Source organism: Argiope bruennichi, chromosome X1, assembly GCF_947563725.1.
Source record: "Argiope bruennichi chromosome X1, qqArgBrue1.1, whole genome shotgun sequence".
Classification (NCBI taxonomy): Eukaryota; Metazoa; Arthropoda; class Arachnida; order Araneae; family Araneidae; genus Argiope; species Argiope bruennichi.
Window position 1 is genome coordinate 101,515,625 of NC_079162.1, and position 25,030 is coordinate 101,540,654.

The following is a 25,030-nucleotide window of genomic DNA, read 5'->3' on the forward strand; positions in this document are numbered from 1 at the left end:
CTCTGCTGAACATATTCTGGACTGTTTAGGATTTCACTGGGGAGAAATTTATTCTTCTCCCTTCCTCGTTTTTGACTTTCTTCTTGTCAACGGATTTTTGGATTTGGTCTGACTAAGTCAGACCATGGAGATTAGCAACAACAACAACAACAGAAGTAACCATGGAAATTTTAATTACTGAACATGCAATACGCTGCTACAGAAAATCATCTGTTGTATCTATGGAACAAGAAGTTCAAAAAGCTCCATTACTGACATTGATGCTTCATTCCACAAGAAAACATGACTTAAAACACAATCGAAGCATAAACAAAGACAGTACTTGCAGAAATCAACAATTTCTAATAGGAGCCAACATATATCGTCCTTTAGAACACACAAAAAAATTCTTCGAATGGTAAACGATAAATTTTTCAGTGAAATAAATTATACCTATAAAAAAGAAATAAGCTAAAATAAAGAATATCAAAATAAAAACAACGTAGATAAAATATATTAACCAAATAAACGACATCATGAAGTAAGTTACGCAATTTAATTAATATTTATTAAATAATTTTATAAGTAATCGATAAGCTAATGAAAATATCAAACATTTTAATTGAATGAAAAATTCAGAGAAATTTGTACCTTAAATTCGTTCCACAACTGATTATTTATCCTTCGATTCATAACGAGCCCACCGTACGCTGCCATCGTTAAACAGGATAAAATTAAAAGAATCCTCATACTTGCCTGAAAAAAAATTCTTTTTAATACCTTATTTACCAAAATGTTTCAAAATATATTACGAAAATATAATTTCCATTTTCGCAAATATAATCACTTAGTAAGTATTTTGAAAAGGGAAATTAGCCGTGTTGCTTAGGTTATAAAATGAATGAAGAAAGGAATGAAACATTGGATTGACTCTTTCTGATTATGAAAATTAAATTATGATTTATAAATTCTGTATAATTATCTCAAAACTTGCGTTTTATTAATTGTTTTCCAAACAAATTTAAGTCAAAACTTTCTATAATATAATACCGAAGCACGAATTCGTAAATGCAGCAGATGATACTTCGAATTCAAGAACAAGTAATTGGTTGATTAGGATCCCAATTTGTAGCTTCACTGGGAATGTTTGGACAGATAAATGGACATGTTTACCATTTTTAAACTGTTATCAGATGGCATGACCTAAATTGTCATTACTCTTTATATTAACTTTCAAATAGGGCCATACAAAAGTAAGTTGGTGAGATTTTATTAGTGACCGCGATACAATATATGCAAGACAAAGTACAGAAAACACATTTTGTAAATAAAATTATGAAATGAAAGAAGTAAATTGTTAAAAATAAATTCTGAGTTGTGGAATCAGCAAATGCAAATATGTAAGATTTCAATTGAATATTAAAAAGGAAATGCAGTAACTAAATAAATAATTCTGCGTCAAAATATCTATAAATTCTATGCAATCACATAAAATATTCCCTTTTAAAAAAATGTTATGTTTATTTTATTGGCCAAAATCAGCTTGCAGTAAGTACTCTTTTTGCTCCTGATAGCGAAAATTTGAATTATAATATTTTTTCTTATAAATCAATTTCTCATGTCCCAAATAGTATATTTATGAATCAGTGTTTCATTTGTTCTAATAAATTAATTGTAATTGGGCTCTAAATACATATACTTTAATTATAGTCGCAATGTACCCACACAACCTGGGAGCCTTCGGGTAGTGCTATAAAAGTGTGCGGAAGAGAAATCAAATAAAAAGTTTTGTCTGTAGTTCCAAATGTGAAAACATTTTCAAATATTCAATACATAATTTGTACCTACTGTGTGGAAATACTTTTTTCTATTACTTGTAGTAATTCGTGATGTTATGTGCTGAGTAGAAAAGTTTACAATGTCAGAAACAAAAATTCAAGCATATGAGACAATTTGTTTCGAAAAATTTGAAATTTTCATACTAGTTTTTAACAAACATCAGAAATAATGGCTAAGCTTCAAACATGTGAATGAACCTTCTACCGTATTCCGTCATCTATATCAAAGTTCTCGATTTTTTTTGTGATAAATCAAATAAATCAAATTTTTTCATGTTCCAATAGCATAGTAGTGAAATATACCAAGTCAATATCCAGATTTTAATGAAATGATAGTCACCCTTCGCAACTAGCCATTCAGAGTGTCATTGATAATAAATTACTTGCAAATATAATTAATTAAAAATTTAAAGCAAATATAATTAATTAAAAATTTAAAAAATAAAGTAATTAAAATATTAAAATATCGCTTTTCTTATAACAGGGACACATTTCTGTACAAAATTTCAATACATGTATCAAAAAAAGAATCAAAATGGATTACAAGATACTGTCTTTATATAAGTATGAAAATAAATAAATGTGAAAGCAGCAAAGTGAAACAAAAGAATATAAAAACAAGAGAATAAAATGAAAAATGTTTTTGATTATTGTTCTAAACTGTCACTTTCAAACATCTGTAAGGAAACAATAGCTATTTGAAATATTATCTATCTTTCGTTGTGTACGTAACACTGTTTCGATGGTAACACGGCTAAGTTTTGAGAGTTTTCTTTCGTTTTTTTAAAATAATTTTTTCAATGAAAATCTTCTTCAAAGCATGGAAATATTTTTAACCTTTATATGATACATTTCTCATGAGTAATGAGTGCATATGTTGGTTTAAACCTTCAATAAAACTTCAGTAAAATGTCCAAGTACATTTAAAAAATGAATTAAATTTTTTAAATGATATAAAATTTAAATGATGAAAGAATAATATCATTTTACAATCAATGAGACTGACTTGCTTGTGAATGTTAGCAATATAAAAGATGTCTTGTTAGTTATTATTGAAAAAGAGTTATTAAGAATATATATCGTCTTTTAATCGATTGGTCTGAATTTTGGAAATAACAATGAATATATAAATTTTAAAAAATCAAGAATAGTATTTTGAAATATCAATGAATATACGGTGAATGTTTTTAAAAAATCAAGAATAGTATTTAAATATCTTCTAAAAAAATTTTTGGAAATTTCAATTTCTTTCAGGTTATTTTGAGGCGAAACACCATTACCAGACACCACCGTATATCAAAAGCGCCGACATAAAAATATTTTCGGAATAAATACGATCAAAAAATTCTAAAAAAAGCGCAATCATAGAATTTTTTTTTCCACAATTGAGATGATATCTTTAATTTTTGGCTTAAAATATTCTTTTACACACACACACACACAAAAAAAAAAATATGACGTCAGATTAGCAAACAACAAAAAGTGCTTGACAAAACTTAATTCTTTATCAAATATTTGTAATGATATACATGCAGTTACAATGGATGCATGTTTCAAGAAAGTAGAAGCTATTTATGTAACAGAAAAAAAATAGCATCGTATCTTGTTCAACGTCATATCTGTATGATACTCTTCTTGGGTTGTTACATATACCCTTTACGGCAGAGTTGAAAAAACAACGCTTTCATTTACTCAGTGGTCTTTTTTTTCAATCAAATTATTTCTTCCCTTTATAATCTGCAAACAAAAAACATCAGCAATCAGGTTTTATGGTTAGTTAAAAGGGCAGAATTTTTGTGCAACTAACATTCAAACTCATACATTTGAGCTGCCAGTATACTGTTCTGCACAATGCATTTTCTGAAAATCGTACAGAAGATTCTCAATAATCTTGCATTGTACCATTTCGACCACTTTTAAAAGTCCGGAAGGATAATAAGAAGCATTAGATATCATTTCATTTTCCGAGAGAAGAGTAAGAAAAATTAAAATAAAAACAAAACACTACATGAGTATTTCAATAGCCTTGGGAAGACATAAAAGTCAGGATTTCGTATTATATAACGAATGGCATCCGAACGTCGTTGCTCGTGATATGAAGAATGTCAGTGAAACACGACATAAAAGAAATCCATGAAAAGGAAGTAAAAAAAAATATATTATATTGATTTTGCACGTTTATTTTTCTTCGTGACAATGATATAACCTAGTGAACTGAAGACGATAAAAATCGAAACAAATAACTGACACGCTAAAAAGACAGAAAGTAAAAAATTTTCCCAATTGAAGCCATTAGAATTTAGATCGTATAAAAATAATTTTTCGCTCTTTACCAAATCAGTGAAGAAAGTACTTCTCCCCGCGAATACGCGTTTTCTGCCTCTGATCATCAAATAAAATCTGTGAAGCATATTATGATAAAAATTAATTATAAATCAATGGAAAAAAACCAATTTTTAGTGTTCTTGTTCAAATAAGAAAAAATATTTGAACAATAATTTCAAAAAAGTTGAAAAAATAACAAAATTAGCGTATCGGGTGAAGAAATTTTTCTTTAAATCATTAAAACATATTCGGCGAAATAATAAGAGAATTTGCATATGAAGAAAATCTCTCAAATTTTAGCAAACTATGTAAGAGGGGCAAAACAAATTTCCTTTGAACAAGACTTATTTGTTCATTTCGATGGCGCACTGATTTATTTTTCTACACTCATTAGAAATGACACAACTTGAAAATGCACACCAGAAATCACCCGAAACAACACAGAACATTAAATGAACATTTTTCTATGTTAAATTTACAATTCGGACTTCGAGGTTTATTGAATCCCTATAATGATTACCTATGTACCAGATTTCATGTATTCACCGCAGACACAAGCACAAATACTTCCTTTTATAAGTCCAGAAGGTTTTTAAAAAAATAGTATAATTTGATATGTTTGTAATATTTTGTACAATAAACATAAATTTCACTATTAGAAAGCGTTTTCTTAAAGAATTACTACTAATACCCAGCTTTCGCTAATCCAATAGTTCTCTGGTCTGATTTCTAATGGTTTGCTAAAGTTTATTATATTTAGATGATAGAATTATCTTCCTCTTGTATGAAATTTTCAAGGTCATATAATTGAAATGGATGAATTCCTTGTTTAGATTTAAAAAATCGCTGCAAAGCTTTTATTTTTCATGATTTATATAATATGCCCCAAATTATAATCAAAACACTTTGAAAAATGATGTCTTAAAATTTTTAATGCATACATATTCTTATAAAAATATATACATTCGTATATACAATAAAATTTTTGCAATAATTCATAAATTTGCCAGAAATCATACAATCAAACATTTTAAATCGTTTTAACTCTGAAGATGATGATTTTTTTTTTTTTTTTTTTGAAAATGATAGAGCAGAATTTTAGAAGAAAGCGAAAAATTACAAAATTAACATATATCATTTTTTTGGTACTCAATTTAAAACGAATCTTACTTGTAAATATTCTAGTCGAGTGTGTTCGATAGCTGTAGATTAAAAACTTAACAGAAATAAATAATGTTTTTTGCCTTTTTAATTTTTAGATTCAACAAATTCTTTTGTAATTAAATTCTAATTGCATACTAATGGTATTATTTATAAATTCTCCTTCATGATATCTAGCATATTTTCTATTATCAAAATGAATGGAAAATATATACATTAGTGCTAACACTTAAGAGAAGTTTTACTTTCGGACTATTAATTCCCGAAGTACCGCATAGATTTTCATAAAATTTGGCATGAACATAGATCTATGTTATGCAAAGAGAAATGACATAAAAAATTATGGTTCACATGAATTATAATGTATACGAAGCATCAAAGCATGAACCTATGAAACAGCCGTTACAAAACAGAATACAAAAAAATGGGTGAATTGAGAATATGATACCCATTTACACAATTTTCTCAATATGAATTAATGATGGAATTTTTATAGTTTGTGAGTTTCACAGGCATTCGCTCCAACTTTTACAATTATGTTATTTCTAGGTACTGAATGGTTCTAAAAATGAGTAGGCAGATTGCAACTGCCTTTCAAGAACGTCTCAGACATGCTGCAAGGGTTATGGTCTAGAGATCTAGTTGGCCAATCCATACCTTTCCTGAATTTTGTCTATCAAATGAGCGGAGCGGGGATGAGAATGCACTTCAATGTCCAGAGAATATAACTTTTCACTTAAAATATCTAATCATGTTAAAAATATTTTATTAAGCTTGAATAATAGGATCGAGGGGTTGTTAAAAAGTCCAGACGTCGTATTTTTTCAGAAGTACATTTATTAATTGATTCAAATAACATAATTTATCATTCTTTATGCCATTTAAGGCATTTTTTCTATTGGAAGTATACGTATACGTATTGGAAGTATGGCTTAAAAATTAGCTATTGAATCACAATTAGCGTGGAGTTCCTGTAAAGGAAAATGATTTTTAAATTATTTGTATTAACATAATAGTCTCAAAATTTTTTTTAAAAAAATGTATAAATTTAAGTAGCACTAAAATTAGTATTCAACGCAACTGATTTTGGAGTACTCGCTTTTTTTGCTAAATTGAATAACATTTTCGAGTTTATGCTCTTCATATTATTCCTTTAGAGTAAAAATTATTATTATTTTATGGACATGAAAAATTGTTCTTTAACTGCTAAAAATATTCAAAATAATCAACAAGAGATTTATTTAAAGACATCAATAAAAATCATTTAAAGACATTAATCAGGAGTATATTAGATGGGTATTTTAAAAGTAACTAAAAATATTACCAGTTATCTTGAAGAAAAACAGGATCATCCAAAGGTAAATTTTTGTATGGTTCTAGTGTTATAAATTTTCCCTGTGATATGTTAATAGACATCGATTTCCATGAGTCTATTTCAGAACAATTTTCTTTTTCTTTAAAGATATTTATTCCTTATATCAAAATCCGATTCATATTCCATGTGATAGCGGAATACTGTAGAGACTCCATGCGTTAGAAGCGGAATACTGTAGAGACTCCATGCGTTAGAAGCGGAATACTGTAGAGACCTTTTAAAATGCATTATGCACCTAGCATGATGCAGAACATTCTTGACACTTACATTTAAGGGAATCAACATTTCCTAGATAAGATGCCTGAAAGCCTAATTGATGATGAGTGTTGGATTTTATCGTCCTTTATGCATAATTTTTTCTGATTTTTCAAAATATTCTTGGAAAGGATGAAAGAATCTTTACTCTTTTTCATTAATCAAATCCAAATGACAGAAAGATTATTAAATCTTGTGATCTGGTAGACAAAATTTAACAACAAATTTTTCGTCATATTTATTATATCATGAATGGTCTCTACAACCACAGTGGATTAAGAAATTTTCATCTTCGAAAGAGAATCCTTGGCCAAAACATCCGGATATTTGTATGGATATGGTCCTTAAAGTGATTCAATAGTTATTGCTCTTCATCTTACCTCTTAAAATGATAGTATAATCTTATGAAAACATCCATAAAATTATCCAAATGGGTCTAGACTGCACCATGTATAATAGCAAACAAGTCTGGATTGTAAAATTTCGTTAGCATCCTTCCCTCATCACTTGTCCACTTGTTGGAAGCAGACTTCAAAATTCAATTGAAAACAATGCATATTTCCATGAATTATATCACAGTTATACTCCATCGTAATGGCAGTTTCGTGTGGATATGTGGCACTAAGTTTTAATATTCCATTGTAATATTCTGCTTCTGAAATTTCCTTCTTACAAAAGGGAGTTTCGAAAGTGTACATTAATCTTTCTTACCAGACCGAGTTGTTTTCTTACCTCAGATAAAAACTACTATTCCTTTATATCTACCTGTCTCTATCAATGGGTTTTATTTGACTTTTTCAATTGTGTTTCTCAAACTACAGTTTATCTTTGTGCTGTCGTCTTAGTTAACATTGCACTTTTTTACATTTTTGAATAACTTTGTAGCTGAAATTACCATTTCAATAGCAGCCGGCACATTAGGAACGCATACCATTTTAACTGTTTTGAACTATATGGGAAAAGAGGGATTTTATTTTACGGTCATCTTAGCCGAAACAAATATACATTTTTAACCGTAAGTCCTCCATTATATTAAAAAAGATACTTAAATCAAGCATATTCATTAAAATTTATTTATGATATAAAATTTGATTGCAATCAAATAAGGTATAAATAAGATCTGGCTGTTGACCTTGGACGGATTAGTGCTTTTGCTAAAAGTAGATATGTCTAAAACGGAGAGTAAGTAGCGGAGAAATAATAGGGTTCTAATGTATTCTGTTGTATTAAACTCAGCATATTTTCTCCTGGAGCAGCTTAGCCAAAACTTGGCTCTTGCGCCAATAAAATCCAACAAACCAACCAATCGGCATATTTTCTCAAATATTTCTCGTTATTTATATATCTTTGAATGCGTGTTATGAAGAAGCGAACTTCAGCCAGATGTGGTAAACTTTGATTCATGGCAGTTTCCTAATTTATCAAAATGGACTCATATCACGCCATTTTGGCATCACACACACCAATTCCTGAAAGCCAGATTATATTTTTTCAGATAAATGTGGGATTGTTGTTGTATTTTTGAATAAAGGTTTTCTTATTGAATTCATGGGACGCCTAGATAGAGTTCTAAATTACACTATTAATCAATAATGGATGCAGTTCAGGATGGTGGATTGTAAAGTACTTGTTTAATCCAGGCGAAATAAATTTATTACACAATTTCAAGCAAAATATATCGGGACACACTTAAAGCCTTTTAAAAGTGTAATAAAGATTCTTCTAAACATTTCTAATGATGCGTCGTATTTTGAATTTCTAGCTAAAGCCTATAAATTCATGATGCATTCGATAAATTTTAATTTTATAGTTTCTGATGGGGACAGAATATTTATTCAAATTTTTCTTGAAGTTAAATGAGAAATTTTCCTATGTTCACGATATATTTGGAAAGTATGTTCTCAAAAACAGGTGTAACTGCTACCAGAAATTTCGAAATATAGAGCGTACAATAAAGTTTATACATACTTTTCTGAATATTTAAAAAAAAATCAATAAAAAAACAAAAAAATTACAAAATGAACTTACAACACATATGATTAAAATTTCAGAGAATCTTTTCTCAGAGATACGAAATTTTAAATCAGTGGTGTAAAAATATTTTTGTTACGGAATTTTGACAGAAATACATTGTTATTTTTCGAGCAATGAAAAATTTTATATGCTATAATAAAACTTTACCAGGAGCTGCAAGATATAATAGATAAGAGTTAGCAGTAATTATTGAGTTATGCTGGATGCCCATAGTAATAGCGGCCCACTAATTAATATCTAAACTTTTAGAGCTAGGTATATATAACTAATTAGAAAAATTTTGCAGAATAATTGCCAAACTGTAATGCAACAATGCAGGAAAGGACTGTATTTTATGTCGTTTCAGTCAGCAAATGTGCTGCCGTAAAATTGGGATGTCAAAAAATTTTTACATTCCCCTGGTCTATTAATCGCTTTTAGTAAAATATTCTTGATATACTAACTTTTTACATTACAAAAGTTCCGCACGTAAGCTACTAAAACTGATCGAGTTAAACAGTTTTGAATATTACTATTTTAGATCATTTTAAGGAAGAGTAAAGCCTTTGAAAAATTCAGGAAGATTCTCGAATCTCTGCAGACACATCTAAGTGGCTGTTGATTCGTCTAAAATGAAGAAATTCATGGCTTCATAACTTGGTCGAATTTAGTTGAAAAATCTTCAAATTCCTTTTATTTAAAACAGTATACCAAAAATATTTTGAAAGTAATTAATAGGAGTGGAGAATTGTATAAAAATTTAGTCATCGCAATTCTTTCAGCAATATGTCAATTGAGTTGAATAACATAAAATATAATTCTTCGTGACATTTAGAACATATTTCCAAATGGAAATATATCCCTTTCCCTACCATTTTATGAATTTTTTATGGGACCAGGATTATAGTAGATGCCCCATATGTCACTGAAATTTCTAAAAAGGGATATTTCAATCCACTTTGCGCCAAAAGACTTTTTATAGTATTCCATTTAAGTTAAGATAAAATAGTTCCTCCGTTTATCGTCATAATATTTCAAACATAAACATTTAAAAATGTTGAATGCATATTTGATTTATAAGGAATTCACGTCACAATATTAATGAATGTAGCATAACAATGTATAAAGTCCTTAATATTATTCTTCCATTCCAATTGAATTATTTATTCTCTCTTCAAGATGAAAATTTTTTAGCTATAGTATATTATTTTCAATGCTTTTATAAAATATGAAAAACATAGAATACTATTTCTTTCATTTAAAAAACCCTACATTATTTTTCATCTGTCTGAATTTTTCCTTCAAATTATATGATCTTAAAACTCTAATTTGATAAATGCATTATTTTTCCCACTAGTAGTAGTAGGCAAAAAGTTTGAGCTAGAAATGTTAATTTTTGATAATTTGCATTGCTAATTTTTAATGAATATAAATATAATAATTATCTAAATAAGAGTAAAATATCTATTAATTAAAAATCATTAAAGAAATGACCAAAAAAGTGGGAAAATATAATAAAGCGTTTTATTAAGAAAAAAATAATACATTTCTATATAATATTCTTACCTAAAGAAATATTAAATCTCATTAGTAGTCTATAGAATGAAGACAAAAATTATACATTGCTATTTAAAGTTTACAAAAATTGAACATATAACTTCCACTTAAAAATTGCACATATAACCTCTACTTAAAAATTGCACATATAACTTCCACTTAAAAATTGCACATATAACCTCTACTTAAAAATTGCACATATAACTTCCACTTAAAAATTGCACATATAACCTCTACTTAAAAATTGCACATATAACTTCCACTTAAAAATTGCACATATAACCTCTACTTAAAAATTGAACATATAACTTCCACTTAAAAATTGCACATATAACCTCTACTTAAAAATTGCACATATAACTTCCACTTAAAAATTGCACATATAACCTCTACTTAAAAATTGCACATATAACTTCCACTTAAAAATTGCACATATAACCTCTACTTAAAAATTGCACATATAACTTCCACTTAAAAATTGCACATATAACCTCTACTTAAAAATTGAACATATAACTTCCACTTAAAAATTGCACATATAACCTCTACTTAAAAATTGCACATATAACTTCCACTTAAAAATTGCACATATAACCTCTACTTAAAAATTGCACATATAACTTCCACTTAAAAATTGCACATATAACTTCCAAGTTCTTCTAGCAGATACTTCACATTATAAAGACTGGATTCATTTTTACTTACTCGTATACGAAGTTATACAAAGAAAAAAAACTGTGTTCATCAAAAAATTCAAAATCAAGATTTTGTCGGAATCTCCATGTTTCAGATCTCCATGAAATTGAAAAAAAACACATTTTTGGATTTATGTCTGTCTGTCCGTGAGCAAGATAATTCAAAAGCGCTTTGATCTAGATAGATGACATTTATTACATAGTTTACATCAAATTTGTAGATTTTTGTCAAATTTTGAATGAAACCCATTCAGAGGAAATCTGTCTATCCAGCTGTCCTGGAACACGATTATTATAAACATAAACACCAAGGTACATAAATTTTGGTGCATAGATAGAGCAGTACAGATCTATATATAGCATACAGATCATCTAAAGTATAGTTATGTATCAAATTTTGAATCAAATCCATCAAGGAATTGACTGTCTGTCGGCTTGTGCTTCAGTAACGAATGCAAACGCGATAATTCAAGAACACAATGACTTACATAAATGAAATTTGGTATGTAATCTTGTAACTACAATTGTTTCATGACAAATTTTGGTTTCAATCGACCTGAAGAAAGATAACCAAGTACATATTCGGTTTTCTGATACTTGTATACTAACCGAAGCCCAAAGAAGACACGTTATTAGACTCTTTCGTGACAATGTTTGTCAGTGGTTTGTGTTACACAAATACTGATTTTCTTTAATAAAACGGAGCCACAACTCTTATGTGCAGGATTCTGGAAAAAAAATTCTGAGCATTCGTAGCATTCGCGGCTTTTCCCAAGGTCACAGTTTTGTACGAGAATGGGGAGAGAAATTACATCTTTATTAGATAGTATGTGAAAAAATTTCGATTGCCCTTTGAGGCCTTCAAGAAGGTGTCCGTTACAAAACGTTTCCTCAGTATTTTATTTCAGCGAATATTAGCATTTCAGAGTCAAAGTGAACAATATGTGAGCCTATTAGAGTTCTCGGAACTGTTTTTTCTTTCGTGGTTTACAGGTGTTTGTTTCAGAATTCTGGCGATTGATTCAAGATGATAAATATGGAATTCTATACCATGTTTACCGCCCTTCTAGTGTTTTATATTTATCGAATATCAGACATTTATTTTGGAACGTTATAAATATATATTTTCGAAGTATTTCCAAGAATCGAAATCTATATTGATTATAGACGAAAATATTCCCTGTCCGTTCACATAAATGTCACAAGCATTATCGCAAACAAAAATTAAATGTGAAAGCAGTAAGGAAAAGATGACTTGCAGAAATTCACACTTTTTAAAAAACACAAAAATGCTCGCAATAAAAATTTGGTGACAGTTGTAACGATACAAATAATACTAATACAATGGTAGCTCAAAAGAAAAGTTGTTGCCTTGTTTCTACTTGGTTACAACTCCTAATTATAGAAAAACTTGTTTCTTCTAATTTGTCTATTTTGTTTTAAAAAATTATCTTATAAAAAAATTATTCATTCAAAGTTTTGTAACATTCAAATACCAACAAAGTATTCCCAAAAGAAAAATTACTTTAAAATTTACCATTAACAACTTAATTCAAATTAATTCAGAAGTATTCAGAGGAAAATAATCACAACAGAAAATTTTGAATTCACAGTTTGGTTAGTTGCTTGAAAAGGCTGTAAATATAACTGATTAATACATGGAATTGCTTCAAATTTTTGCTCAAGATTAATACTTTGATATCTGATTAACGAGTCTCAAATTACCTTTAATACATTAATTTAATGAGTTCAAGTTACTGAATCTGCTAATTAGTTACGAGAATCAAAAGAGCATCTAAGAAGATAAATTTTTTTTAAAAAGCAAGATATCAGTGCAGATCAAATGGATTTTTGTTTCTGTCCTTACTTTTGAGTTGTACAAACTTGTTTGAGTTTGAACAAACTTGGGATTTCAATTATGTGGCTTTTAAGTATAGCTTTACCGAATTTCATACATTAGTTGAGTGTTCCTCTCTTAATTTTAATATATGTACCTGTATGAAACATCTCCATCACGCTATTGAATTACTGAGTGTCCTAGGAAAGGGCTTAGAAAGTTCTAAGAAGGATGGAGTACACTTAGATGAGTCGTTTTAATTTAGTTACATTAACCCTTTACACTCGGCTGGCTCCTCTTAGACACCATTCAAAATGGTGCATCATTTTGACGTTTAATTTATTTTTTATTTAATTTATTAAAATAAATAAAATAGTCTTGGTAAGAAGATATAGATAAATTTTTTTGGAAGAATTCAACTTAAAACAATGATATATATTCATTTTTCAGGGCAATAAACAAGTCTTTGTAGTAGATGAAGGATTATGTTTCGAATCACTTTTCCGAGTGCAAAGGGTTAACATCACATTTTAAAGCAACACGAGAGATATTTGGGACGAATCTCGTAATTTTAACTATGGTCAGATTACGATGACGACATTTGAACTGACATTCACCTCTCGAAGATTTCATACCATGCCGGCGGTATGATGATTGCCTTACGACTTCTGATTTAAACTGCTCAAAGCTCAATTATAAGTGATCCTTCGGTGTTTCGCTTCAAACCTGAAACCCAGACCTTACCACTAGGCCACCGAGTCTTTTAGACAAGCCGGAATCACGAAGCAGTGCTGTGTTAGAAATGACATTTATTTCTGTACGCTACAATAAACACAGATAACATAACAAATGAAAAGGATTTAACTAAAATGAATATGTGGTTTAGTAATGCGATAAAAGCTACATGATCAGTAATAATAAAGATTAGTTACATAAAAATATCAAAAGAGACATTCGTATTGTCGTTTACGAGTTTAGGAGACCACGATGGCCTGGTGGTAAGGTCTTGACTTCGGAACTGGAGGGTTTCAGATTCGAGACCCGATTTCACCAAAGAACCGTCTTGCAAGCGGGTCTGGTGCACGCTAAATACGTCGGGGCAAAATGCCTTCCACTGGGGTGGTGAGGAAGCTTAGAGAGGTGTTACCAGCTCCGGTGTCCTCCTGGTCATCTGACCGAGGTTCAAAATTACGAGATTCATCCCAAAATAGCCCTTGTGTTGATGTGAAACGGAATTAATATAACTGAACTGAACTGAACCAGCTTAGATGCAAGCCTCTTATTTTCAGCGCATCATTGGTCCAGAAAATCTCTAAGATTGTTGCTGTGTCTCAAACGTTTCCTGTAGTTATTGTAATGCGCACGATCAGTTCCTCGTCGCTGTCAGCAGATGTTTCATATATAAGTGACTTTATCCCCAAAAGAAGTAATGAAGGTATGACAGCTGCTATGAACGAAAAGGTTAACGCATCGGAGCATTATGCTCTGTCCACCCGTTGCTAAATGTGGTTTCTAATTGTTTATAAAAGTGACAGCTGAAATAATGGACGAAGTTATCCTACAGTTAATCCACTAAATTTTACATCACTGCCAAAACGTGTTCTTCGTCTAACAGGTGCGGTAACATTTGATCCAGGAAGATAAAATAGTTGCATTCGAAGGAAGCAACAAGTATGATAGAAGGAAATGATTCCCCACATTGAAAGTCCAACCTGGAAAAAGGGCATAGGTAGCGCGTTTTTGCTGTTAGATTCCTCAAAATACTCAGAACTCCAGTGCAATGTCATTTATCGCGTCTGGTAAGCTTTTTTGATAATTGATGCAATTCCAACTGGTCTTGGTGTATACTACCCCTCTTAGAAGTTTTAGAGATCTTTAGCTGGCGCATCCTTTATATGTTACGAATTTTTCTAGAAAATTATTTTTAAATTGCTCTTCTATTGCATAAATTGTATGTTACCGCAATGTAGGACAAATTATTCTCACCAATCAGGCACCAATGTAAATGAGAAGACATTCGATTCTCAGAAAATTTTGTTTAAACTGAATACCAGTTCTATCTTTAAACAAAAATATTGGTTACCTCAGAAGTTGAAGAATTAAAAAATTACTATATTTTCAGAGAAATAATTTAATGCGCTGTATAATATATTAATAACCGTAAATATTAAAAGGAAATTCAAATATTAATGATGGCTAACACTGCAGAGTATAAAATTGAAATAAAAAGGTAAAAAGAAAAAAAAAAGAATTCTAACACAATACAGATAATAAAAAATAATAAAAATAAGTTAGTTTTTGAGTGTATGGTTTTATTAGCATATAAAAATGTATAAATTATTACCATTTCTTTTGTTAGAAATGCGTAGGTCAAAGCAAAAATCTTAAAAAAAAGTCAGTTGCTGATATACTCTAAGTAATGATATGTTGTTAGCAATTTTAATTACATTCATTATTATTTTTAATGAATGTTTAAGAATTCTTTTCCTTTTAATAGTCTTTAATGCTTTAATTCCTCATCGATTGTTTTCAGTCTCTTAGTTTCATAGCTTTTACTTTGAATTCTACATTTTTTTATATGAACAAAATTTATTTCTATATTTTCCAGCACTATTAAAAGTATGTATCATAAAAACGTTTTCTCACATTAACTAGAGTTTAGTACATAATATACATTTTAATTTATCTCTGTATTTATTTTGGAATCTTATAATCAGAATTTTCCAAATATACCAGATGATGCCTCTCTTATTGCATAGAAACAAAATAAAACTAAGCGATCAACTGATAATTAAATTATAATAACTCTAAATCTTTGTCCAGTCATATTCTTTATGAGCATGAAATAAGACAAATAAAAGTGTGTAAAATATTGAAAAAAAAAAGGTATTGGTTTCTGTAGCTCTTATAAGAAGAGCTACAGAAACCAATACCTTTTTTTTCCAGCAATACCAGCTTCAACAACACCAAAAATAAATATTAATAAAAAGCAACTCAAAAACGTTATTAAATCGGCTGACGATAATAATAAAAACGAAAGAAGTGGATTGTGAAAGAAGTGCAGTATACAAAAAAAAATTTAGGCAATAGAAATAAGAAAGTACAAAAATACAATAAAAACCATTATGAAAATTATTAGAACGTAAGAAAATATAAAATTGTGGAGCAACTGTATCAATGACCAAGAACATGGAAGAAAAAAAGAAAAGTGCACGATTTTCAAATAGAATTAAAACGCATGCTGGTCGTGAAAGAAATGAGAAAGTTGACAAGCTGTCCAAAGATGAACCCAAGCATGGATAATCTGTGCCATACAGTGTAACCTCATTACAACTAACATTAGAGAAAATCCAAGATAGGTCAATATCTTGCAAGAACGTGTAGAAATTATCGCTACAATGGTTTCTAATTTACACTTTGGTGGAAGAAAATTCACAGCATGATTGAATGATTACAAGACATGATCATCTCTTTTTTATCACCCGCTCTTTTTAAAAAACTGTTTCCAGCAAGAAATCTAAATTTTGGGCAATATTGGTTATGAGTATTTTAAGCTTCAAGTCCATGCGTATCAACCCTTCTCTCTCTCTCTCTCTCTCTCTCTCTATATATATATATATATATATATATATATATATATATTATAACTTTTCTGACGTTAAATTGGTGCACGCAGTTGTGGAGTGTAGAATTTAAGTGTTTTTTAAATTTGTATTTCATAAATTTTCTTTCTTATTTTTTTGTGTATACTCTAACGCCAAGAATATTCATAGCCATATGAAATATTTTTTAATTTATAAAAATGAAAGGAAAGCCTCTTCATTTTTACCTATAACTTAATGAAGCAGTCATTTTAATTATAGGGTAATTTAGACAGAAGTGTATGGATTGATGTTCTGTGTCTTTTTCAAGCTAACAGACAAAAATTGAATGTTGAATGCACACTCATATTTCATCTCGTGGAGCGTGAAAAGGGATAAACAATTTTTTAAATAAAAATTAAGATTTTTTTTATATGGAGACAAAAAATTGTAGGAAATAATACTTTTGGAATATAAACGGAAATAATACGGGAAATAATTGGAATATAAACGTAATAAAAACTTCAACTGAGACATTGTCACGTTTATTTCAATAGATTTGGAGACTCGGAAAATAATACACGCTCCTTTCATAGTTTTATAAATCATGCTTCATTAAAAGATTTTTCAGTCAGCATTTCTTTATCTTCTCCTTTTATACGAATTTCTTTGTCCTTGAAAATTTTAAATATAATTTTTAAAAACAACAAAAATTTGCGAAAAACTTTAAACATTTATAGGAAAATATTTATTAGAGAATGTATTATAAAAAATACTTTTGATTAATTGTCAATAACTTTTTTGATAACTTGTCTCGCAATGGATTAAATGACAGTATCCAATATTGTTATCAATAGCACATAGAATTCAGTGATTTATCTCTAATCTAAATTGCTCCTGATTGACAAGTTGACACAATCTCACACGAAAAGAGAATGGTAGATTGATAATACCTGATCATAAACAAGGTGTGACTTACGTCAAAACTCTGTTGAATCCAGTAAGTGAAATGATAAGGATCACATTCCTTGTTCCTTAATGTTTAAAAACAAAAGTTTTGATCGGCGTAGATATTTTTTTTACTGAACAATTCCTCTGCTTCTGAAAACAAAGTCAATGTGTTTTTTCATCCACTCTTTCGATTTATGAGCGGTATGTATGAATTTAATAAAATTTGAACTACATAATATTAATCATTTTTAATTGGCATGAAATGCAGTGATATTTGTTTTTCATAATAATTAGTGTAATTTGCACTTAAATATTTTAAAATAATTTTGCACTTTCGCTGTTTAGAGGGACTCTGGTTGTTAAAGTTTGATTCTTTAATTTCTCTATTATTAACCGTTGATTAAAGCTACGGATATTCGGTATTAATTTTGTATTGTTATTAATTTAAAGTTATGAAGTGAATAATATTTTTAATATTGGAGCTTTTGAGTAATTTTGAATAATTTAATAATTAGTTGGAAAAATAATTTATTTGAAATATTTTGATTTAAAGAAAATATCAAGAATTTTAATTTAATAAATTGATATTTTTACTTATATAATTTAATTAAATATGTTTAAATTAAATTTCTAAATTATTTTTATTAAATTTCTGAAGTTTATTTATATAAATTTAAACATCTTTCGCCTAAAAAATAAAGTGATCATGCAGTGGAGGATTCATAAAATTATACAATAATGTTTTTGACCTCCATCACATAAAACTAATTGACTCATTGACAGTCAGAATGGTCTGCACACAAATTTCTCTAAATTAAGTTTGGCACCATATTTTATAAATATTAAATATGAACTGCTTGACATTATCTGCTATCTTGTATAAGCAACAAAAACTTTTTTGATTCACTCTAATTTTGGAAAAACTATTTTTCCTATTTAGTGTGATGCATAGCTCGGTGAAGCTAAAAATATGTTAAGCCACCCTGGTTTTCAACTCTAAGATGATCCATTGTATGATGTAAGAATTTTTAGATAGGAATTCCAAGGTCACAGCAAAAATCTGGTGCCAGCATTCCAGCATCAGGATACGAAAATCATCTATTAATGAAACCTAGTTCTCTCATGTGAAGTCTACTCATTCTTGGTGCAAGTTAAATCCATCGAGAACAAAATCCTTTAACTGATGTGACTGGAATGTAAGAAATCAATCATACCAGTTAAAGGATTTTGTCCACACCAGTACGGTTAAGGCGACTTTGTCTTCTGACCTTGAAATGACGAAATTCGTCCGAAGTCAGTAGTACTCTTGTAGCTCAAAACGAGACGTTAAACTAAAGCGAAACTAAATCAAACTAAGCGAAACTTTTTTTTCGTTTCGTCATTATTTGCATGACTTTTCCCGGAAGTCCAATTTGCTCACAATTAGGCTACCTGATTAATTATTTGCTGGAACAGTAGCTGCCATGTGAACAAATACAAGAGTACATGCTCAAAATAAGACAGAAAAAAAAGTTTCAGCCGAAGAAGAATTAAACGAAATGAAAATTAGAAGTTATAACCAATTAATATATCCTCTTCTACTTTACTTTAAAAAAATACTTATAAAAATTTGTTTAAAAGGCTTCCTAATTGATAGAAAGTATGTATATTTATTTTTAGATTCTTTCAACTGTTTCCACTCCTTTCCGGATAATTTTTGTTAATATAATCTTTTCAATACTTTCATTCCAATAACTTGGATTTTTTATAATAATCTTCACATTAAAGATAAAATTGTAGCTAAAATCTGCTTAAAAATTGCAAGCACGTTTTTTTAATCATGAGATCTGTCTAAAAGAATCGGATATTTTCTTAGTTTGGGATTAAAATATATTGAGTTGCATTTAAATACTACTATTGTCTATTTGTGATTTAAACCTTACATAACGATGCCCGAACTCCAGTCGTGCATCGAATTATGACATTTTTAAATTTAAAAACAAAAATTAATTCGTTCATAGATGTTATAATTTGATTTTAAAAAATTGCAATTATTCATTGGCATTTCAAGTGCTATACGAGCTCTACTTTGAATCAATACGACAATGCATTCCCGAAATAAATGGGAGTGTACTTATAATTAAACGAGTTAAACCTCTTGAGCTAAAGGGTTAATATAAAATCATAGTTGGTTTTGTTTAGCACTGAATACATTCTTACAGTTTCCAAGAATAAAATACAATACATTTGAAAATTAGAATATAAACTTTAGATATAGTGTTACAGTAGAAAAAAATTGTTTTGTTACTTTCAAGGATACTATATGATAATTCTTTTTCAGATGAAGGTTTTGGTGACATCTTTCTCTTCTTTGAGAATTAAGTAAGTGTATGAATAATTCTACTTTCGCTTTAAACTATAAGCGAAATCATTGAAAATACTGTTGAGTGTAATTTGATAGTAAATGATATTAATAAGAGTATGATTTACTTAATTTACAAAACGATATGTTGAACTATGCACAACAATTATATGCAAAATAATTTCCATTATTTCTTTTGTAAATTAATTACTAATTTGTAATTGCTCATAGACATAAAAAAATGTAAATGATATTTTGCTTAAAAAAAAAATTCGGAACATTCATTCTTAAAATTCATTCGAAATATTCATTATCCTTAAATAACCACAAAGGGAATTTTCATATGAATAAATTAATCATTGAGAAAACAGTATTTTCTCTTTTTAATCAAGAGTGTCAAATGAGGCGATTTCAGTAAAAAAAAAAAAAAACATTTGCTTAAAATCTTGAATGTTACTAAAAAATGCATTTGGAGCCAAAATCGTCGTTAAAAACAAAAGCTTGCTAAATTTTTTTGTGGTATTAAAACGTTTAAGTAATTCAAGGACTATTATAATAAATTTTTAAAAAATAGCGAAAATATGACCAGAATAGTTTTGAAAACGTTTTTAAAAAATAGTTAATTTATTCATTTATTTTCGACGTTGGAATATTTCTGAGTATTTCGATTTTATTATAACCAGCATGCAATTTACTGAATGCAATGTTTAACTTTTTTTTTTTTTGTTTTGGTGGTTTTGCAATGTTTTCTGCATGCTGGTTTTTTATCCAAACACACAATTATAGATCTCAAAATAAGAAAATAACATTTGAACTGTACGGTGTACATGAGAAAAGCAAAATATTATATATTTATTTTACAATGATGCAAAACTCTTTTTAGTGAGTTCCCTAAATCATGATGCAAAATTAATAATTCTTGTAACTGTTATAAGTCTTATCAGTTCAAATACTATACAGCTTTCTACTCATCATGCAACATCTGTTAATAGAAGCGATACTAACAATGAAAATATAAATTTGCAATATCTTTTTCAAACTTAGATTTGCAAAAGAACAATAATACTTCAAGCTAACATACAAAAACAAACCATATAGTTTTTGTAAAAAGATTATCTAAGTCCGAAATCTCTAAGATCGTGAGAAACAGAACAAAACAAAACAGAAGTTAGAATAGAAAATCGGTCAGAACTTTACATATACTTAAGTAAAAATAAGAATGGGAAGACGAGGATGAGAAAACAAGTTTCAATCAAATCCATCTTATTTCAGTCAACAAATTCTTTAAATTTTACATTTTCAATATTTGTTTTATATTTTATATTTGTTATTATGCTGTATCTTCATAGGTTCAAGCAGAAAACAACATTAGAAAAAAGTCTTATCTGTGCATTGCTTCTTCTCTCTTTCCTTGTTATAGGATTGACTACCGCCCTCATACTTTCTCATACCAAGAAACAAGGGAATAATGGTAAGTTTTTTTCCAATACCATCAAATCAAAACATAAAATACCAATAACTATTATTTAGAGATTTTTGATGCTTAGAATATTGACATTGTCTTCATTAAGTTCCAAATAAAGCTAAAATATAGACCTGAATTCTGAATAACATGTATAAAAAACGAATTGTGGTTTTACATATAAATACGTACGAAATATAATTAGAGGTAATGTTTTATAGAACAGCCTTTAGAAGAAAAGTAAAAAATGGAAATTATACTTTTATTATATGCAACATTGCAAAATATTAAATATTAAAATAAAAGTATTGCACATTATTTTTCTGGTTTCGTAAAATCTAACCAATACATCTGATGACTTAACAATTTTTTTTCCCACAAAAAATTTCTTCTTTTAGACCCTGCAGTTACGATATGTTCTTCGTTAAAATATTACGTCTCTAAAATGTATAATTCTCTTTTAATTATCCGATATTCCTTGCCAAATATACAATTGTTATTGCTTTTTCTGTAAATCTAGATCTGAGATGTCGGTTTCTACAAAAACGATACGTCTTTGCAAGATACTCAACTTTCCGATATTTGCTATGAGAAATCAGTATCTCATTTTCATCATTATCGGGATCAATTTCCGGCTTCTAAATGGAATTGTAATGCAAGTAGGCAATTTTTATTAGAAGACTGTTTGGGTCAATTTTTGGTTTAGTTTCTGATTTATTTTTGAAAAAATATTAGACAAATTTTCCATTTATATCACATTTAAACTCACGAAATATTTGATTAGGAGTAAAATAAGGAATCGCATTATTCTAGTTTTTACAATATTTCATATTAAATTAATTCTTAAATGTTTACAAAATGATGTAATTAGAATAAAATTAAATCAACACACATCTGAAGAAAATTATCGTTTTTCTTCTTTTGACTGAATATTTGTTCTTGCTTCATCGTATTATGGATTTTTTTTTAATTTCTGGCTTGAAAGATTATTTCACAGTTTGTATTAATTATGTATTTGTTTTCAGAAATAGTATGCCAAACTGCAGCTTGCCAATCAGTTGGTGAGTACTAATGATTTGATGCCATAATTTTACAACCTATAAGTTAAACAGGAATGCCCCCCAAAAAATCTTTCAATTAGTAAATTTGAAGCAACGATAAATGCGATTAGCCCTTCAAATGAAAAGAATTACAATCAGAGTCCGTAGGGTCAGAGTTTTTAGTCCAATTCTACCCTTTTCTCTAGTTTTCATAGAATGTGTGAACTCAATCCGTAATATTAAAACTTGAACCTGACTTGAATCCATCCCGTTTCTAATTTTCTCTTTCTAGTAATAAATTATATATGAAAATGAGATAGTACAAAACCTGAAATTTACTGTAATCATCAATTTAGAAAAAAAATAAGAAAAATCTCTCTTAACTGACACTAATGCTATCTTGCCAGTTACGGTTATGATGTTTATCCGGACAATTGAAAGGATGTTTCATGAATTTTATCTGATTGTTTTATGATACCATCTATAGAAATTACAGTACGCAAAGATCGTAGGTCAGGTTTTTCGATCTCTCTGATGCAATTAACCCTTAGCACTTGACGCATGCCTATAAAATAGGCATGCATATTTTTGTTTAAAATAGACATGCACCTACTTTTGAATAATATGTGCTTTGATTTAAAACACATATAATTTATTTATTTTTTATTCAAGCGGTATAGACAGGCTTTTACTGAAAACACAATTACTAATTTCAGTTGCTGATTACTAATTTTGGTTGCGCAAAGTAACTGCGTTGTAATCCTGGATTAAAAAAATGGTATGTGTTTTAAGCTTAAAGTATGCATGCAACCTAATGTCGCCGTAGTGGAGAGTTCAAAGAGTTATATAAATAATATATGAATCCATGCAAATAATTTAAAACTGCCACACATAAACGTAATTTTATTTATCAGAAAAAAATTAAACGATATTTTGAAATTACCACTCATATTACCACATAAAATTTACTTATTTCTTTAATGTGATTTACCATTTCAAATGTGCATCTGATTAAATGATAACCAAAGGAATTTTTAAGATACTCTGCATACGAAACGGAACTTCACAACATCATATGCTGAAGTGGATGAACCTTGTTTAGCAAATTTAATGACAATCTGAAAGCTTTTGTCTGTATACTTCCACGAAACGTTTTCGATCTGCATGTCGTTTTCATCTTTTCCCTTCTCCTCGTCACTGTTCTATTTCATTAAACGCCTTTACTTAACTTCGCATGTTTAACCTTTTTGATATGAATTTTTTTTAAAGAAATGTTTGCATTTGGAACAGATTTAATTTGGTGATGAGAGGAATAGTATATAAAAGGATTATTGAAGAATAGTTTTATTCAGTTTATGATTATAAAGATGGATAAAACTAATTAAGAGGTTTATTGACGAATTAAATACACCCTCCTTAAAATAGATAAAACGATTATTTGATAGTCTTAGCCGTCAAATGTACCCAAAAGTTAATGCTTGTAATGATGGAACTTTGTAATTGATAAGCTCATCATTCTTTTTATGCTAGATTTCAGAAATTTTGAGCAGATATTGGTTCCTGGTAAAAATAGAATATTTTAATAATTTAAGAATTCTTAACTATCAATTAATATAGCAATTTAACAAAAAATGGATTTCACAAAAAACTCGCCATCTTGTAATTACTTTGATAAATATTCATTTTTTAGTCCCATAATTTCCATAGTTCCATTTTTTAGTTCCATCAAGAATTATGAAATAGTAAACAATAACCAAAAAAAAATGTTTCAGACACCGTTTTAGCAATGTAATAAAAAGTAGGAAAGAGTATTTTTTTTACCGAAAATTTAGTAATATTATAAAGAAATTAAGACACAATGTAAATATAAAAAGGATATTCTTGGATATTCATTAAAAGTTAAAATATATTATAATTCTTTTAAATTCCAATTAACAAAGTATTCCTATGAGAGTGTCATACTTTAACGGCTTTGCTTTTTACTCGTATTTTTATAAGAAAATTAATAAAAGTAAGATATAAAGAATGTTATGAAAAGATGTGAATTAAAAACTTTATTCTTAAAGTAGGAATATTACTAATGTAAATTAAAATATTTATTATTCTTGTAGAATACTAAATATATAGATTGTGCGCAAATCAATGATTTCATCCAATACGTGAATAATATGTGTTTTATTTCTTCTTTAAGCCTTCATTAACACCATAAAAATGACAAATAACTAGAAAATAATAAATATAAAAAAGCATTTCTTTTATTAGTATACTAATAGGAAATTTTTCCCAAAATTCTGGTAATCAAAACAAGTCACAAAATCTTGGAGTCACAGAAAACAGTAAACTTTTATTCCCTAATTACTAATTCTAGAAATCTATGTTAAATTATAAAATTACCCTGGAAACCAGCAAGAATTCATGAGATTAATTAAAAATCGCGGTGGGTTGATTTTTTAAGCTACACAAAACTTAAATTTTATTTTGTCCCTTAGATTTTCAAAGAGTGAATTGTGTGACGTTCACAACTAGGTAATGTATCAAATACTAGCATCATTTCAGCGAAATCCCGAGAAATGTACTTAAGGAAATCCCGAGAAATATACAAAAGTGTTGGAGGAATATT

The 25,030-nt window shown here is 28.7% G+C and overlaps 2 protein-coding genes across 7 annotated transcripts in view; one reads left to right on the plus strand and one right to left on the minus strand.

Moving 5' to 3' along the window:
- Window positions 1-25,030, minus strand: part of LOC129958253 (procathepsin L-like) — a 77,558-nt gene that overhangs the window by 14,355 nt on the left and 38,173 nt on the right. For all 4 annotated transcript variants that reach the window (XM_056070564.1, XM_056070566.1, XM_056070565.1 and 1 more), the window contains one exon: window positions 631-735. In XM_056070564.1, the coding sequence (XP_055926539.1) occupies window positions 631-735 (105 nt within the window). The remainder of the gene's footprint in view (window positions 1-630; window positions 736-25,030) is intronic.
- Window positions 14,340-25,030, plus strand: part of LOC129958252 (neprilysin-4-like) — a 62,218-nt gene continuing 51,527 nt past the window's right edge. Inside the window, exons 1-4 of one of the 3 annotated variants that reach the window (XM_056070560.1) lie at window positions 14,340-14,470; window positions 19,888-19,928; window positions 21,258-21,379; window positions 22,396-22,431. In XM_056070560.1, coding sequence (XP_055926535.1) covers window positions 14,465-14,470; window positions 19,888-19,928; window positions 21,258-21,379; window positions 22,396-22,431 — 205 coding nt within the window. In that variant the 5' untranslated portion in view covers window positions 14,340-14,464. Of the gene's footprint in view, window positions 14,471-14,510; window positions 14,835-17,626; window positions 17,769-19,887; window positions 19,929-21,257; window positions 21,380-22,395; window positions 22,432-25,030 lie in introns of those variants that run through there. The other 2 variants (XM_056070562.1, XM_056070561.1) reach the window with 2 other exon arrangements.